General features: G+C 35.9%; 2 protein-coding genes across 4 annotated transcripts in view; one reads left to right on the top strand and one right to left on the bottom strand.

The window, feature by feature from the left end:
• The first annotated feature begins 1,346 nt into the window (after positions 1-1,346).
• Positions 1,347-8,930, top strand: foxn1 (forkhead box N1). The gene is made up of 8 exons (XM_016229277.1): positions 1,347-1,481; positions 2,344-2,661; positions 2,989-3,096; positions 3,777-3,895; positions 4,458-4,554; positions 5,027-5,234; positions 8,025-8,489; positions 8,576-8,930. The coding sequence occupies exons 1-8, from the start codon at positions 1,347-1,349 to the stop codon at positions 8,764-8,766; spliced, it is 1,641 nt and encodes a 546-aa protein (XP_016084763.1). The 3' UTR covers positions 8,767-8,930.
• Positions 8,931-11,585: 2,655 nt separating this feature from the next.
• Positions 11,586-17,456, bottom strand: part of unc119a1 (unc-119 lipid binding chaperone a1) — a 13,110-nt gene continuing 7,239 nt past the window's right edge. For 2 of the 3 annotated variants that reach the window (XM_016229296.1, XM_016229295.1), the window contains 4 exons: positions 13,534-13,647; positions 13,241-13,340; positions 11,952-12,124; positions 11,586-11,850 (listed from right to left, as the gene is read on the bottom strand). In XM_016229296.1, coding sequence (XP_016084782.1) covers positions 11,738-11,850; positions 11,952-12,124; positions 13,241-13,340; positions 13,534-13,647 — 500 coding nt within the window. In that variant the 3' untranslated portion in view covers positions 11,586-11,737. The remainder of the gene's footprint in view (positions 11,851-11,951; positions 12,125-13,240; positions 13,341-13,533; positions 13,648-17,456) is intronic. The other variant, XM_016229297.1, reaches the window with a different exon arrangement.

The raw sequence follows: 17,456 nt of genomic DNA, 5'->3' as shown, positions 1-17,456 counted from the left end.
ACATATACTTTAAATTTTTATATAGCATAAAATCCTGCTATTAAATTATCCTGCCTCATTTGCTTGCCCAATTCTCTTTTAAACACACACAAGCACCCCATGACCTTTTTGCATACTCAGCTGTTTTCTCTCAAGAAATAGCTTGTATCTCAACCATAACAGGTCAAATGATCAGTTTAAAAGTCACAGTGATGGACCATAAAGGCCAACTCAACCTCCTCTCCAATACTGAATTACACTCTATGTTTCAGAGGGAGCAAAACTCCCCCATCTCCATTTCATGTCTCTAACACACTTCTGCTTCTCTTTTATGGTTTGTTGGTAATTTTAATGAGTTTTTGGCTCAAACAGCACAGTCTGCTGACAGTAAGTGAGAGTGACCTGAATTTCCCAGAATACCAGATACTTATTTGGCCTTATGTTTTACCTGTTTATGATCAGATAGCAGCCAGGGCAGTGAAATACAGCAAATCGGGCCTCTTTCACTGCAAAAGAGAACATAGACCAGCACTGTTATAGAAAATGCATAGCAGACAGTTGGAAAGGGATTTTCATTACAAGCAGTTACACAGTTATGGCATGTAAAACTGTAGGTTTGCCCAAAGGCCAAATAGCTAGGGAGACAGATTGTTTGGAGACATGGAAATGCCTTTAGGAAAAAATGACTGAAGGTTGATTGTTACCGTAATAAATAATGTGCATATATTCACAGTGAGGTGATTTTGCATTAACTGGTTGCATTTGCATTAATGTATAACTGGATATATATTCCTATGTTGTGAAATGTGCTTGAAAACAGGACCATGTGTGCCCCCAATTTAGCAAGGGTCAAGCCAACAAGCATGACAGCATTCCTCTGTGTAACACCACAGACCCTGACACTTGGGTGTGAAAATGTTTGAGGGTAGCCTACATTGTTGTTTTTTTTTGGGACCATATTTGTAAATTACAGTATCTCTATTTGGGCTATTTATCAATCTGGTCGCCGTGATTTTGCCAAGTAAGACATGTTCCTGGATCTTTTGTTGATCCTGGATCAACATTTCTGCCCATAAATATAGATTAAACCCAATCCCTACCCCTAAACCTAACCCTACCTATAATTTATTCCTAAAATCAGTGTGAAATGATAGCTGATTAACAAGGGTGTAGAAGCACCTAACCCTGATCGTAAGCCTAAAACAGATATTTCCTGAAAAGTTATCCCTCAATTCTGATTGGTTGATAGGAATGTTGTTCCAGGATCAACAAGGATGTTGATCCAGGAACATGTTGTACTTGGTGAAATCACGGTCACCTTATCAATCTATACCTGTGGTGTTTTGAAGAAGCAGGTTGTAGGGACGATGTCCTCTGAGTCCCAGGGCCTGCCTTTCCCATCTGTAAGCAGCAGCAGCAGAAGCTCACCGATTCCTTCTCCAGGCGACCCTCAATCCTTTGACCATCAAGGGTTGCCCTGCATTCAGATGCCAGAATCACAGGTATTAATCATTTAATTTTAGTTTTCATTTTTTTATCAATTTTGTATTACTTTGTTTGGAATTATGTCGTTTTATAGACTTCTTTTTTTCATATTCTTTTTACAGAACTGTCAACCAGTCAATAAACAGGTAGGTATATAGACAGACCATGAATGAATAAATAAGATGTTTTATCTTTCTACTTACATCGTGATAGATGGATGGATGGATGGATGGATGGATGGATGGATGGATGGATGGATGGATGGATGGATAGATAGATAGATAGATATATAGATAGACAGACAGATAGTGTTTTTGAAAAATGACATATAAGGTCATCTATCTTCTGTATGTGAATCCAGATGAAACTCTCTGACAAGTCGTTGGTTCTACAACATCAGTCCAGACTGTTCTGTAGTTACCGTTTTTTAAAAATTGCTGCTCACCAGCTGCTCTGATTATGACACTGTGTCATAATTATTACGGTATGATGAGGACATGAACCCCTGCACAAGACACTATTCAAGGACACAAGACCCCGGGGCAGAAATAGAAGTATTTCATCCTGCCTTTTCGTCAAATCCTTTTGATTTTTTTTATATGAATTAATTATGGCCCCCAGGGAAGGCAGTGTCACATTAAATGCTTTTATGGACTCTTTAACAGATCAAAGATCTTTATGTGTTACTGCATTTCCTCTTGGAAAACTGCTTCATGTTAAAGAGTGCATTCATTAGAAATGAAACTGCGGCGCGGCTTTACCCGGAATATGTTTCACATATATTGATACTATACAATTTTAGGTTGTATCAAATTTCTTATTGATGCAGGTTTGATAGATATTATATGTTTTTACATGATTTCGTTGTTTAATCTATAGTGTCACCAGAGCAATGTTGGAGAAGAGTTTGCACCGTACTCCCACAGAGAAAGCGTTCCCTACAGGCAGAAGAGTGCCGAGTGCTTTCGTAGACACAGTGTAGATGGAAGCCCTGTTGGACAAGAATCTGGCCTAAGGGAGAACAATCACTACCATCCATACAGGCGTCAATGCAGTGAAGGGGCCATCAGTGAGGTTCAGACCTTCAGTTGTCTCAGAAGAGCTGGATTGGTTGGGAAACTCACCACAAGTGATGGAATGGAGGAGCAATCCTCTTGGACTCCATTAAGCACTGATGTGGAGACCACCGGTGTCATGGTGAGACTGAGGGACTATTTAATCAAAAATGTACGATTTCTTGTTCAGGTGAAAAAAATATGAGTTTTCCTATACGTTTAGAGGAATTTGCACAGTATAGAAAAATAATTAAAAAGAAAGGAAAATCATACAGCATATAACTAAAGTCAAGATAACCTATATGGCATGAAAGCTCTTTTAAATTCTTGCCAGGGGCAAAAGACATGGAAACAAGAAAACCTGCCAGGCAGATGTGCAAGCAGATGTCCTTATTACACTTTCTAAAAATGCATTAACATATGATATGTCAGCATTAAGTAGATCGTGGTCTGTTCTTGCATGGGGCAGGGAACTCAACACCCCTACAGTGAGCCTCAGACGAGCTCTGAAGAACCTCCCGGCTTCACGGCAGTAAACCATCAGACCTACAGTCCCATGAGTCCTCTACAACATCAGGTACACCTGATATTGACAGAGTGAACGAATGCGTGATATTCTGATTATATAAACTAACATTCAAAGGTTTTGGGTTGGTAGAATTGTTTTATGTTCATAAGAAGTCTCTTATCTCACCAAATCAAAAATACAGTAAAAACTGTAAGATTGTGAAATATTATTATGTGTTTTATATTTAGAAATATTTTTTCTTGTGATGCAAAGCTGAATTTTCAGCATTTTTTTTTTGATGAATAGAAAGTTTAAAAGAACAGCATTTATTTGAAATAAAATTCTTGGTAAAATTATAAAAGTCTTTAGTGTCACTTTTGATCAATTTAATGCATCATTCTTGATTAAAACAACTTAAAAACGCATCCTGCACTTTTGAACTGTAATGTATGGCTATATAATAAATTATAAGGAAGTCAGTATGACTACTGTAGGTTAGCTTTGGCATGTGTAAGAAAGTAGACATGATCAAATGGTTTTGGATGCATGTTCACAGTCAAAACATTGGCAGGAAGTTCTGCTACATCTTTAGACTGACAAATAACAAAGACTCATGCTTGTTGAATATGGATGTATTACGTAATGGAAGCTTAAAAATTAAAATCAATTAAAAATAAAACTACTAATAACCACACAAATAAGCATTTATTGTGGATTTTAATTTTGTGTGTGTGTATGACTGTCACTAGTTTTACTCTTCAAGAGGAATAGACACTATTTCTCACTACTATAACCAAAGCCTCTCAACACAAACATCTCAAGACAATTCTGTCCAGACACTCTACCCTAAACCTGTCTACTCTTACAGGTACGTATGTGCACTTCAACTGTTCTATCCTGCTAAACTAAGGCATCTTTTCAAAGCAGCTCATTCTCTAAAACATCTGTTCACTGTCATCTGAAACCTGTTAGCTCTAAATAGTCTCAGGGCCCACATATTATACAACAGTTAGTTTAGTCAGACTGTCAGTCTGTGCATTAGTAATGGAGATTTTTCAGTGATTCTTTCTGCAGGTTACATAGACAGTAGGTGGTGACAAGTGACAGTGCTATGAGTAAGTCACTGAATTAATTTAACCGGTTCATTCAGGAACGAAACATTTACAGTACAACCTAACTGTCATTCTATTTAAAATTATTATATTATTCTTTTTAAAAAACGAAACTGCTGACAGCTAAACTATGTAATCTGCAGTCTGTAATGAAAAGATTGAATTCCTATTATTATTCATGTGAATGTGCTGTCACTTTGGATAAAATTGCTTGCCAAATGCATAAAAATGTAACTTACAACACAACCAAACAAATCAAAATAAACCAATGCATCACAGTTTGATTGCAACTTTTCATTGCTGAATATTTCTTTTCAGTATTCTCATCTTCCTGGCTCTGAGGAATAGCAAAACAGGCAGTCTACCAGTAAGTGAGATCTACAGCTTCATGACAGAGCATTTCCCCTACTTTAAGGTAAACTGCACTACTGCATCTCAGAATAATTTCTACATCTAATATACTTTGATCTACAGTGATACCTTGGAGAAGCCTGTGCATGATTAATGTAACAAATACAGAATGCAAACAGAGTTATTTACCAGGAGTAATTTCCTCGGGCTTTGTGGAATATGCCTGTTATGGCATGATCTTTATATACCTGATGATTTGGTTCACCCTCCTCTTGACAATGTGCTGGTAAAGGGATTTACAGTGTGACATTATTTTGGCTCATCATCATTAGGTAAACATGCAGATCCATACCTATCCAGTGTTGACTTCACTGAGGGAAGGGTTGTAAGAAAGAAGCTTGGTTAGAGAAATGAATGGTGCAATCTCTATTTTAGATTCAGTTCTTTCTGTGAACACCTTAGAATATTCTAAAAACCAACGTAGCAACCACTTTACAATGCCATAATGAACCACTATTTTATTTGTTATTCCTCAGACAGCACCTGATGGATGGAAGAATTCTGTCCGACACAACCTCTCTTTGAACAAATGCTTTGAGAAAGTGGAGAACAAGAATGGGAACTCTTCTCGAAAGGGCTGCCTGTGGGCCCTGAACCCAGCGAAGGTAGAAAAGATGCAGGAGGAACTTCACAAGTGGAGACGTAAAGATCCCCTGACTGTCCGGAGGAGCATGGCCCGACCAGGTACGCAAAGGGATCAGATGCCATTAGGCAAATACTGTAATATTCAAGGTCATATTTGTTGGTCTGAACATTAAATGTGCAAGAAATGTCCCAGATTACCCAAATTAACCTATGCAATATGATTATTGTAAATGCATTGTATACGTATGCTCCTATCCTTTTATAAAAAAAAAATGCTTTCATGTTATTTTAATGCTAAAATGTTTACAAATATAAATAATAATTCTACAATTACAACAATTTAATAATAATAAAAATCTATGTTCAGAATAGACAAAGAAAGACAAAGTATATTTGGTATTTCCTGTAGCAAAATACAAAGAGATCCACATCCAGGTACTCGCATAGTAAGCAAAGCAAAAAGGCTTTATTCTAAGACAGGGCTACATATTAAAAGATACCAACTCGTATCAGGCCTTCATCAGGGTGTTAGACAATAGAGAGCAAAAAGTGGCTAAATATAGATACACCTGTGAGTGACTATACATTTTCCGGATCTAACCACTAGATGTCTCTTGGGAGTTTCTCCAACAATCCAAAAACGTTCACATACGACCCAAAAATAATGAAATGAAATAGCCAATATCACAGACAATCCCAAAAAACATTACAGTAAAAAAAAATACCTGTGAGTGACTATACATTTTCCGGATCTAACCACTAGATGTCTCTTGGGAGTTCATGAATTTCTCCAACAATCCAAAAACGTTCACATACGACCCAAAAATAATGAAATGAAATAGCCAATATCACAGACAATCCCAAAAAACATTACAGTAAAAAAAAAAAAATATATATATATTTGCAGCATACAGAAGTATATTTTTTCAAACCTATATAAGAATAAATATATTACAATTGAACAAATAAAAATGAAAAGCACCTCAAAGCAAAACTAATAATTACAAAAATGGAGAAAAATCAATATACACATTAAGACATGAGAGAGCATTCAATTTATGCATCCAATAAGTTTCCCGTTGCTTTAACCGTCTAAGTCTATCTCCACCTCTGATATTTAATGTCACCTGTTCGATTCCAATGGCCTTCAAATTACTATCATTACCATGCTTGGCCTGTATAAAGTGTTTCACCATCGGATAGTTCATGTTACCAGTCCACATTGCATATCTATGTTTAGCCAATCTATCACGTAACCTCCTCTTAGTGAGTCCCACATAAAAACACTTAGGCCTACATGGACATTCCAATCTGTAAATTAATAAAATCTGTGATCTCAAATTTCTTCTTGTTTCTTTTGTCCTCAAAGGTATTAGTCCGGACCATATTGATGCAATAATTACAGTTACCACAGCTAAAATTCCCTTTAGGTCGTCTTAGCCATGTTTCCCGTCTTGAAGCTGGAAGAAAATTCCTCACCAATTTGTCCTTTATTGTTGGAGCACGTTTAAAAGTAAAAACAGGGGATTCTTTGAAAATTTCTCTTGGAGTCTCATCAACTTGTAAAATATTCCAATTCCTTTGAATAGGCTAATCTGTTTGATTTGTGTCGCTTCTTTACAATATTTTGCGACAAAATGTAACTTGTTAAGACCTACATTTAGTTTATGTTTTTTGTTCAACAATTCATCCCTCTTGAGCAACTGGACTTTACCATGAGCTTCTTTTAATATTGATGAACTATATCTTCTTTGTTGAAAACGCTGTGTCAAAATAGTAGATTGCACCTCAAAATCCTCATCTGAGTCACATATCCGTCTCAATCTCTGAAATTGTCCATACGGGATATTCTTAATTAGCTATGGAGGATGGAAACTTCTCCATGCAGAATAGTATTTCGACCAGTAGGTTTTCTATAGACAGAAGTATGGAGATTCCCTTATGCATCCTTACTGAAGGTTAAATCAAAAAAATCAATTTCAGTCATATACTGTATATATATATATATATATATATATATACAGTTGGTACGGAAAGTACAGGTGTGAAAAACTTGTTGCCTCTTTCCCAAAAAGACTCATGGCTGTATTCGATCAAAAGGGTGCTTCTACTAAATACTGAGCAAAGGGTCTGAATACTTAGGACCATGTGATATTTCAGTTTTTCTTTTTTAATAAATCTGCAAAAATGTCAACAATTCTGTGTTTTTCTGTCAATATGGGGTGCTGTGTGTACATTAATGAGGAAAAAAAATTTACTTAAATGATTTTAGCAAATGGTTGCAATATAACAAAGAGTGAAAAATTTAAGGGGGTCTGAATACTTTCCGTACCCACTGTATATGTGTGTGTGTGTATGTTAAAGTGTTATTATATATGCTCACAAAGACTGCGTTTATTTGATCAAAAATAAAGTAAAAACAGTAATAATGTGAAATATTATAACAATTTAAATGAACTGTTTACTATTTCAATATATTTTTAAATAGAATTTATTTCTGTGATGGCAAAGCTGAATTTTCAGCAGTCATTACTCCAGTCTTCAGTGTAACATTATCCTTCAGAAATCTTGCTAATATGCTGATTTGGTGCTCAAGAAACATTTCTTATGATTAATGTTAAAAAATGTTGTGCTGCATAATATTTTGGGGAAACTGTGATACATTCAATTACATTTGATATATTCAGTTCAATAGAACAAAATGTATTTGAGACATAAATCTTTGTAACATTATGCGGTGCTCCGATTGATCGGCTACCTATCACTATCGGCCGATAATCTTACGGACCTCAGACGTTTTAGATATTACACAATATGGCTCGTTTATATTGTAAAATATATATTTATATAATATATATGAAAAATATGTATTTATGCTCATTGTTTTAGAGGAGCTGGAACGCCTTCTTGGGGAGAGACCTGAAAAACTGAAGTCTCTTGGAGCTCACTTCAGTCAACCAAGCAGCCATACACATTCTCAACCTTTAAGAGTTGCCATGCATCCTGCTTACGGACACCAACCTGTCCATGACACTAGCATCCCGCATCAGCAGTCTCTCTACAACCCTTTACCCTCTCAAACTGTCATCCCGCCTCCCCCCTACTTATCCCCAGGCCCTTTATCTTTCTCATACTACCCGCCTGTCACCCATCAGCCCAGTGCCGGGCATCCCTCCAGTCCCAGGACAGGCTGCTTGGATTCCCCCTTACCAGCACACACCCCACCGAGCTACAGCACCGCCCTGCAGGCTGGTCACAGCACTACAGCAAGCATGCAGGAGCTTCTGCTGGATGGAGAAACCAGTAATGATGTCGATGCATTAAATCCCAGCCTCACAGATCTACAACTACATGGTAAGATCGAGTTTGAAACATTAGCCATGTTTGCAGCGGTTGAGCTGCTTTGTTGTTCACGACTTGTTGTCCGTCTTTGTTTAAAGGGAATCTTTGGGAGGAGCTAAGGAATGACAGCCTCGCTCCGGATTCACTGGTAGTCATGGACAGTCCCAATCAAACACGGGATAGCGTGGGGCTCTGTGGGGGTTTAGCAGAGACTGATGGTGGGGTGCAAGGCAGCGTTTCTGAGCTTTATTTCAGTGGGCTCTACACAACCCCTATTCCTCTGCTATGAGAAAAAACAAAAAACCCTGCATCATCTTTGCTGTCCAAAATAGAAAAAAGTTTATATTTTTGAATGTCTAAAAAGTATGATTTCTGTGCTAAATGGTGTGCTTGAGTTATAAAAATGACATTAGTTTTAATGCTTTTATTGCTTAAATGCAGTATGCTGTCCAATCCCACTAAACCAATTTTTCTACACTGAAAAAATAGTTGCAGAATTAATTTTTACTCCGAAATTGCTAGGACATTTCACAATTAGTTAGCTACAAAGCAGGTAACAATTTAGTAGAAAAACTAACATATTCCAGTAATATTTATTTTATTTACATCTTGGGAAAATCCTTTTTTTTTTTTTAAAAAAAGACCCCCCATTAACTAGAAGAATATTCAAAGACGCCACTCACAATTTCTACCTGATAAAATATTCTAGAGCTTGGCATAACTAGAAAAATAAATATACATAATGAATGCCCATGAAGTTATAAGATTTCATTAATTCACATAACTTTTCTAGGTTTAGATCTTACCTTTATAATTAGGCTACCTCATATATCCAGGTTTTCCAGTAGGACATGGGAAAAAAAAGAGTTGTTGAGATGTTGAATTAAAATAAGAAATATCTTAATTCTTATATCTATATTTGAATGCATGTTTTTATCTTAAGTCGTTTTGAGTATAAGTAATACGTTTGTGGAGTCCCCCTAGTGGGTTCTAAAATCCTTCCATTGGTATTTTTGGAAATTCCAAACATTTCTGTAAGCATTTAATGCTCAAAATCACTTGAATGTGGCCTAAATTGTCTTATATTGTTTGCTGAAATTCAACAATATATTAATATTTAGTTGCTTTTGTGCAAGTGTTTTTTTAAAGTGTAAAAGTGAGTTGGTAATATTTTAATAAGGTGTTCTAGACTTATCATATAGTTATTATTGATTGTTGTTTGCATTTACCATGGCATCCACTGGGGGATGTGGTTGCCTCTTTTTATACTGTCTTTCCATAGCAACACACATTGAAAGCACTATAACAAGTTAAAACAGATCTCCCGTATTGCAGGATTTTACTAGATCTCTTCAAGCATAGGTTAAAGTGATTTTTGTTTGTCAAAATTCTTCAAAAGGTTCATAATACAGTACCTGAGGTGGGCTCATCTGATCTACTGCACTACCATAACTGAATCTTAAGACAGATGCATATATGATCACAACATATAAGGCATTTGTGTTATAATAATACACTGTATACAACAGATCAATGCATTTTGCTTTATTGTAATTGATTTGAACATGTAGCATATAGCAATGTTTATTACTGTAAATTATTATTTTTGCCCTTGGTTGTATCATATATTATTCTTTTGACTACCTACAGAACTATAAAGTTTGCGGTTAATCAGATTAAATTTTTTAAAGAAATCAATATTTTTATTCAGCAAGGACACATTAAATTGATCAAAAGACATTTACATTGTTTCAAAAAATGTATTTCAAATAAATGCTGATTTATTTATCTTTATCAATTTATCAAAAAAAAACACCCACAAAATATTAAACAGCACACCTTTTGTCAGTGTTAATAATAATAAATGTTTCTTGAGCACTACATCAGCAAAATTAAGTTTTAAAATGTATTCAAATAGAAAAGTTTTTTAAAAAATTGTAATAATATTTCACAATATTACTGTTTTTACTATAATTGTGAACAAATAAATGCAGCCTTGGAGAGCATAAGAGATTTATTATGAAATATTCTTACCTGTCCCAAACCTTTGGATGATAGTGTACAGTTTAAATATGGTTTTATCTGAATGAAACCACTATGGAGGAGTTTCATGTGTAAAATAAATGAATTAAATCAAACTTATGATGGTTTAAAGAACTTTGGAATTTTTATTTTTCTCTTTTTTTGTTAAATCACATGAAACAATTGACAAAGATATTTATCACTATTATTTGACAAAAGATGCTATTAAAAATATGTGTGACAATGTATATCAATATAAATAAGAGAATATTAATATAAATAACATAGATTTACATCATCGACCAAATTATGAGCATTCAAAAATGAAAGTGAGAAAAATAAAGCAAAACTAGGCCCTTCTGTGGAGGCCAACGGGAAGTGGGTGCAATGTCAGCGCAAAATACACAGTTCCTGACAGTATCCCTTCCTTTACACACTGTAAACTACTGTTTACTACTGGTCACTGTATCTTCAACCCACTCAACATGATGCTCTTTTTATGCTTTAGAAGCCTTGAGCGACATCGCTGTATGAACATTTAATCAAAAATCAGGGTTGTTTAGAATTATTTGGCTTTGGGCTTTGAAAAACACATAAAAAACAGAGCATGCAATGAATGTGCATGTGCACAGGCACACTCGTATCCTCGAAGAGACAGAGTTATCACATACTTTACATGATTCTAAGGAAAAAAGTAGCACTGGCCCATTCTGAGCAACATTCACACACACACACACACACACACACACACACACACACACAGGTTTACATTTGTGAAAAGTGGGGACATCCCATAGGCATAATGGTTTTTATACTGTACAGACCGTATATTCTATTGCCCTTTACCAACCCTACCCCTAAACCTTACTGGAGACTTTTTGCTATTTCAGATTTTCAATACTCTCCATTCTGTGTGATTTATAAGCGTTTTGAAAAGTGGGGACATGGGGTAATGTCCTGAAAAGTCACCTTCTCCTTGTAATAGCTATGTCATACCTTTGTCATTATACAAATTTATGTCCTCATTTGTCACAAAAACGGGCACACACATACACACACACACATACACACACATATACACACACACACACACACACACACACACACACAAATCCTGAGATTGGGGTGTTTTTTGTTTGTTTTAACCAAATGCATCATCACATATAAGATTAGATGCCTAGATGCCACTTTCCTCTGCCGGTTCATTGCAACTCAATGCAAAAGGTGAGAATGACTTCCTACGATCCACCGTTGTAAGAATAATCTGCCTTATTGTGCATCACAAGCTTGTTGTCCACAAAGTAAAAGCTGTCAGATTGCGTCTCATAAGGGTGAAGGATCATTTCACGCACTATGGAGGGATACAAGAAACACAGTGTCATATATTAGGTCCAGCCAAAAGATCACAAACTAATTAATAGCAAACAGTTGATAAAAACATTTAGAATGTACTTATTTCTTCAGAGAGTGGTGGGAACTCATAGATGTGTTCACAGGTGTTCTTACTGCTCGGGATGCAGAAACCAAACTCAAAGTCAAAGCTCTTCAGCAGCTGCCCACGGAAATAGTGCCTCTCGATCATTCGGAAGTTGTTGATGGGAACATCCCCTACAGTGAACTCCACCCTGTGGAGGTGGGAAAGGACACATTTAAGGGGACATGGATTTGAAGCAATGAAAATAGCTCCTTCCATGTTATAGGGTTGATTTGATGTTTTAGAAAGAAGTCTCTAATGCTCAGCAAGTCTGAATTTATTTAATCAGAAATACAGTAAAATCAGTAACATTTTGAAATATTATTACAACTGAATTTTGTTTTTGGCTTCATACGGTTAAAAATTTAATTTATTCCTGTGATGGCAAATCATTACTCCAGTCTACAGTGTCAAATGATTATTCAGAAATCATTCTGATATACAGATTTTTCTTATTATTATCAATGTTGAAAACAGTTTTGCTGCTTAATATTTTAATGGAAATTGTGATACTTTATTTTAGGGTTCTTTGATGAATAGAAATTTCAAAAACAGCATTTATTTGAAATAGACATTTAATAACATTATAAATGCATTGTCTGTACGTTTTGATTAATTTAATGCATCCTTGCTGAATAAAAGTATAAATAATTATAAAGCTGAATAAAACTTTTGAATGGTAATGTACAGAATGTTTATTGCTACCACACCTTTAAGACTTCAATGTAAACATTTTTGTCACATGTGAAATGTAATACAGCTTATACAATATATTTTCTTCCCTATCCTTTAATAACAGTCACTTTTATAGCCTCTCGTATTACACTGTGACAAGTTCACAAAACAGCTATAAATAATATAAAATATAGTATATAAAGCCACTTCACTTTCTTATTTTAACCTTTATCTCACAATTACCTTACTAAACCAATTTTTAATTACATTTTCCTCTTATCATTAGTTATCTTTGGTTATTCTTGTGTGTAGGACTAATGGTATCCTACTTTCTTCTCATTACTGCCTTTGACAAGATGGCTCATGTGTTACAGTGCTGTAACATGGTCTTTTTTAACTTGGAAGGAAGTTGAGAATCAGTATGATTTTTAAAGTATAATTAACCCATTTATCTCAAAATATCAAGAAAAACTTGATACATCATAATATGACCCCTTTAAAGATGAAGTCAAACAGATTGTGAAGTGTGATTTCAGGCTAATTTTAAGTTGCAATTAAGATCAAGTGTAATCCTGCCATTGATTGCACTTACGTGGCGCCAACCTGGCGTAGTCGGAGGAAAGCGGGGGTGAACTGGTAACGCACAAAGCGCCCGGCATTCTGGTCAAAGTCCGTTCTGCCCTCCCCACTCTCTGTGAATCAGAAAGGGGTTGGCATTACCGAACGAGCCTTTGAAGGGCTCTTGTGCAGTGCACTGCATCTAAATGGAAATCAGGGCTTTATGGGGAAAAAAAATCAAAACGAGCCTTGCATTTAAATGTGCAGTCTGTGTAGGTGGAGTGAGGAAGTGAATTTGAGAGGTCTGCTGCCTGGCTCATTGCCTACCTGTTGTAGGGGGTTTGGTGATCTCAAAAAGAACCGTGCCTGTCTCCATGTCTCGGATTTTGAACCTGGTGAAGTCGATCTTGTGTATGTTCTGCTCTGGACCACAGAGGTAATCTATGGAAACAAAAACAAACCAGGATGTGCCTCAGTTCTGACTCTCATTAGGTCATAATTTGTAAGATAATGAAATACGAATGGATCATTAACACAATGTGATTCTCTTCAGACTTGTCGTAACATTTCAAAATATAAAGCTAACCACTTTTTAACACTGGTTATGTGTGTGTGACATAGGTCACAAGCATCAAAGATATGCCTCAGGGCTGAGAGCCGTACCCTTGTGTGATAGACTGCAGGGACAAAAAGAGCTATTTCTGTTCTCTCTGATGTTGTGTGGAAATGACATTGATGATGACCATACACCTCCTCGATTCATTACCTGCCTGCAGAGACTGATGCGGTTTAGAAATACTGTCAGAACAACAGGAAAAGAGATATACTGACAGACAAACATTAATATACACATAATACTCCTATTGATTCAAAATTTAAGTTTGCTTTAACAGTGTGCTTGTGCTGTTTTGTGTAAAAAAAATGGCAGTTGGTTGGATGTTTTGCTTTAGAAATAATGTGCTATAGTATAATGACATAAATAAAGTAGCGTGTGTGTGTGTGTGTGTGTGTGTATATACTGTATATATACACTGAACAAAATTATAAACGCAATACTTTTGTTTTTGCCCCCATTTTTCATGAGCTGAACTCAAAGATCTAAGACTTTTTCTATGTACACAAAAGGCCTATTTCTCTCAAATATTGTTCACAAATCTGTCTAAATCTGTGTTAGTGAGCACTTCTCCTTTGCCAAGATAATCCATCCACCTCACAGGTGTGGCATATCAAGATGCTGATTAGACAGCATGATTATTGCACAGGTGTGCCTTAGGCTGGCCACAATAAAAGGGCACTCTAAAATTTGCAGTTTTATCACACAGCACAATGCCACAGATGTCGCAAGTTTTGAGGGAGCGTGCAATTGGCATGCTGGAATGGACTGTCAGATCAGCAGTCTTCCCCATTATTGTGTAGCCTAGTGAACCAAACTGAGAGGCCATTTTGAAGGCTCAGGAAACCTTTGCAGGTGTTTTGAGTTGATTAGCTGATTGGCATGTCACCATATTCTCATTTGTTGAGATAGTGAATTGGTGGGTTTTTGTTAAATGTGAGCCAAAATCATCACAATTAAAAGAACCAAAGACTTAAACTACTTCAGTCTGTGTGCATTGAATTTATTTAATACACGAGTTTCACAATTTGAGTTGAATTACTGAAATAAATGAACTTTTCCACGACATTCTAATTTATTGAGATGCACCAGTATATGTATATCAGAGTGCTGCCTTTGTACTTTTGACGTTTATGACGACTGTTGATGTTTATGAATTATTATTATATACAAACTAATCTTTTATATAACAGTAGTAATTATTTAATAATAGTATTTCGTTTTGGGAAATGGTGTGTATGTGTTTGTGACAGTGATTTTAGTTACATTATTCCGACATTAGATGGCAACAAGAGACTGTTTTATGAGTGAGTCAGCAGTAAAGACTTTTATATTGAAAGAGGCTGAAACAGGGTTGTAAACAAGATAGTATTTTTACTTTCAACAACACCTTGTAAGATGCAGCCAACAAATGCACTGAGCAATGCTGTCATCGGAAATCATTAACAGATGAAAGATAGTACAACAAAGATATCGCTTTCCTCAGCGGACATTCAAACTAATGTTTTATTGTGAATATGAGATTTAGCTGAAGAATTAATGCTGTATCAGATGCAGGTAATCACACTTGCTCACACTTGGGTCAGTCCAGTCTTATAATGCCCTTTCACATGCATCCCTCTTTCCTAATGCCAGACTCCCAGAAGAGGCGCATGAGGTGCAAGGAGCAGCTGTGTCAGCCCTCTTCTCCCTGGGATGGATTATACTTAAGAAGCTTACATTGTTTACCATCACATGGCACAGATTGCGGGTGCTAAAGGGATTTGGGACAACGCTAACTTTTGAGAGGTCCATCTCTGCTAGGATGACACTGAGATGAGCTCAACACTACAGGCTGAGTATATCACTTCCTTCCCATGGGCAGAGGCGGACAGTAACTAAGTACATTTACTTGAGTATTGTACTTAAGTAAAAATCTGTCTTTACAACTTTTACTTGTAATGGAGTAATATTTGACCAGCAGTATCTGTACTTTCACTCAAGTAATGGAGTTGAGTACTTTGTCCACCTCTACCTGTGGGACAGTGCAGACGTCCCACCTATCCTCTACCCAAGCTTCCTGTTAGTTAACAGACGGGCAACACTGGATTTAGCCAATCACTTGAGATATTTATAGCTCCTCTGCTTCAGAAGTGTGCCAATCTGAGAAAGGGAAGGCAAAATACTAACATCTGCTCAGGCTTTAAAACAGCTTTATATTGTGGTTTATTAATGAAATAATTAACTATTTCATGTAAGCATGAAAATAATTATGCTGATGGAAAAAAATAAAAAATGGCAGAGTTCCACAAAACTGTCACAAATCAGATATGTGATGATGAAAATGATAAATGAATATGTTAAACAATCAAGCATTAATCATTCACTAAAAAATGTCCTATGGAATTAGTAGTTTTCAAACATGTCCCGCGGATATTGACACATTCGCACAAGAGCCGATTCAGAGCAGAACTGAAACTTGAATAGACAAGAAACAGATAGCTACTTTGCATATTTCACTTTTTCTTTTACTGCACTTGCTAATACCACAAAACGTGCTTGTTATATCAACACCTTTATAGCACTCAATAAATTGTTCAGGGAAATGTTTTGCTATGTTTACTTAACCTCATGAATTGGCACACAGTGGGACCAATCTACTGTATGTGAGCACTGCTGTGTGTGAGTGCAAAAATACAAATAGTCAGTAAAGAGGTGAAGAGTAACTTATAATGTATAACATAGAATACCTAGTTTCATAACCCAGTTTTCATGATGGAGGCATTATTATAAGTTTAGTCAATTATTTATAATGTTTAGCTGATTCATTGAAAAAAACTAAAATAAATATCTAGTTTTCATAACTCAGTTTTCATGATGGAGGCCTCATTATAAGTGTAACCATGTGTCATTTTAAAGTTCAATGGACCAGTGGTCCAAGATGATTGCCTGAAAAACCTCACATCAAGTGGGCAAAGCTCCTGGTTTGTTTATGAAGCATCTGCTTTATTTGTGAACTATAAAAAAGTGAAAATGTGCAGTTGTTACTTTAATGAGTTATTTCTGCCTGTTCCTTAAAGATGTATTTGTTTGTGTAATCTAACATAGCCAAGTCAATTCATTTATATTAAGCAGTATCTGTGTGATTTTTAGATTTATGCAAATCATTATCAAGACAGAAATAATCAGAGCAATGTGGCAGTCAGGTGTCAATGTAGCTTTCCAAACCACCAAGGAGCCTCTCTTCACTGCTTCTAATGCGGTCACCTAGCAACATTTCTTCTGAATCCAATCCAGGATAACTACCACCTGTTATTTTTGGGTAAACAAAAGGAACTGCTGCGTATAACAAACACAGATTATGATCGATCCAGCGTTCATTTACAAGACCACACAGGTTCATTTAGATTTATGAGGCATAATGTGCGTATCTAAACACCATATAATTCATCCTTTATTAAGTTTCCAAACACTCTAACTAAAGTGCCAAACTGAGCAGTTAAACTAAAGATAGAAGGATGTAACCATTTGCTAAAAAGCCAATCAATTTCTCTAATGAAATCGTAACATTTATTTAACATAACTTACATTTATACTATTTTATCACTTAAATATACACTGCATTCTTGTTTATAACAGTAACGAGTTAAAGAAGACA

Source organism: Sinocyclocheilus grahami, unplaced genomic scaffold, assembly GCF_001515645.1.
Source record: "Sinocyclocheilus grahami isolate Dianchi unplaced genomic scaffold, SAMN03320097.WGS_v1.1 scaffold350.1, whole genome shotgun sequence".
NCBI classification, from domain to species: domain Eukaryota; kingdom Metazoa; phylum Chordata; class Actinopteri; order Cypriniformes; family Cyprinidae; genus Sinocyclocheilus; species Sinocyclocheilus grahami.
The sequence above is the reverse complement of the archived record's forward strand: the minus strand, read 5'-3'. Positions and strand labels throughout refer to the sequence as shown.

What these genes read in the sequence shown, in the direction of transcription:
- foxn1 (XM_016229277.1), top strand. Translation starts at nt 1,347, where the DNA reads ATGTCCTCTGAGTCCCAGGGCCTGCCTTTCCCATCTGTAAGCAGCAGC. An exon ending in TGGAGACCACCGGTGTCATG is followed by an intron (nt 2,662 to 2,988) that starts GTGAGACTGAGG and finishes TGCATGGGGCAG; the next exon opens with GGAACTCAACACCCCTACAG. An exon ending in GAGGAGCATGGCCCGACCAG is followed by an intron (nt 5,235 to 8,024) that starts GTACGCAAAGGG and finishes TCATTGTTTTAG; the next exon opens with AGGAGCTGGAACGCCTTCTT.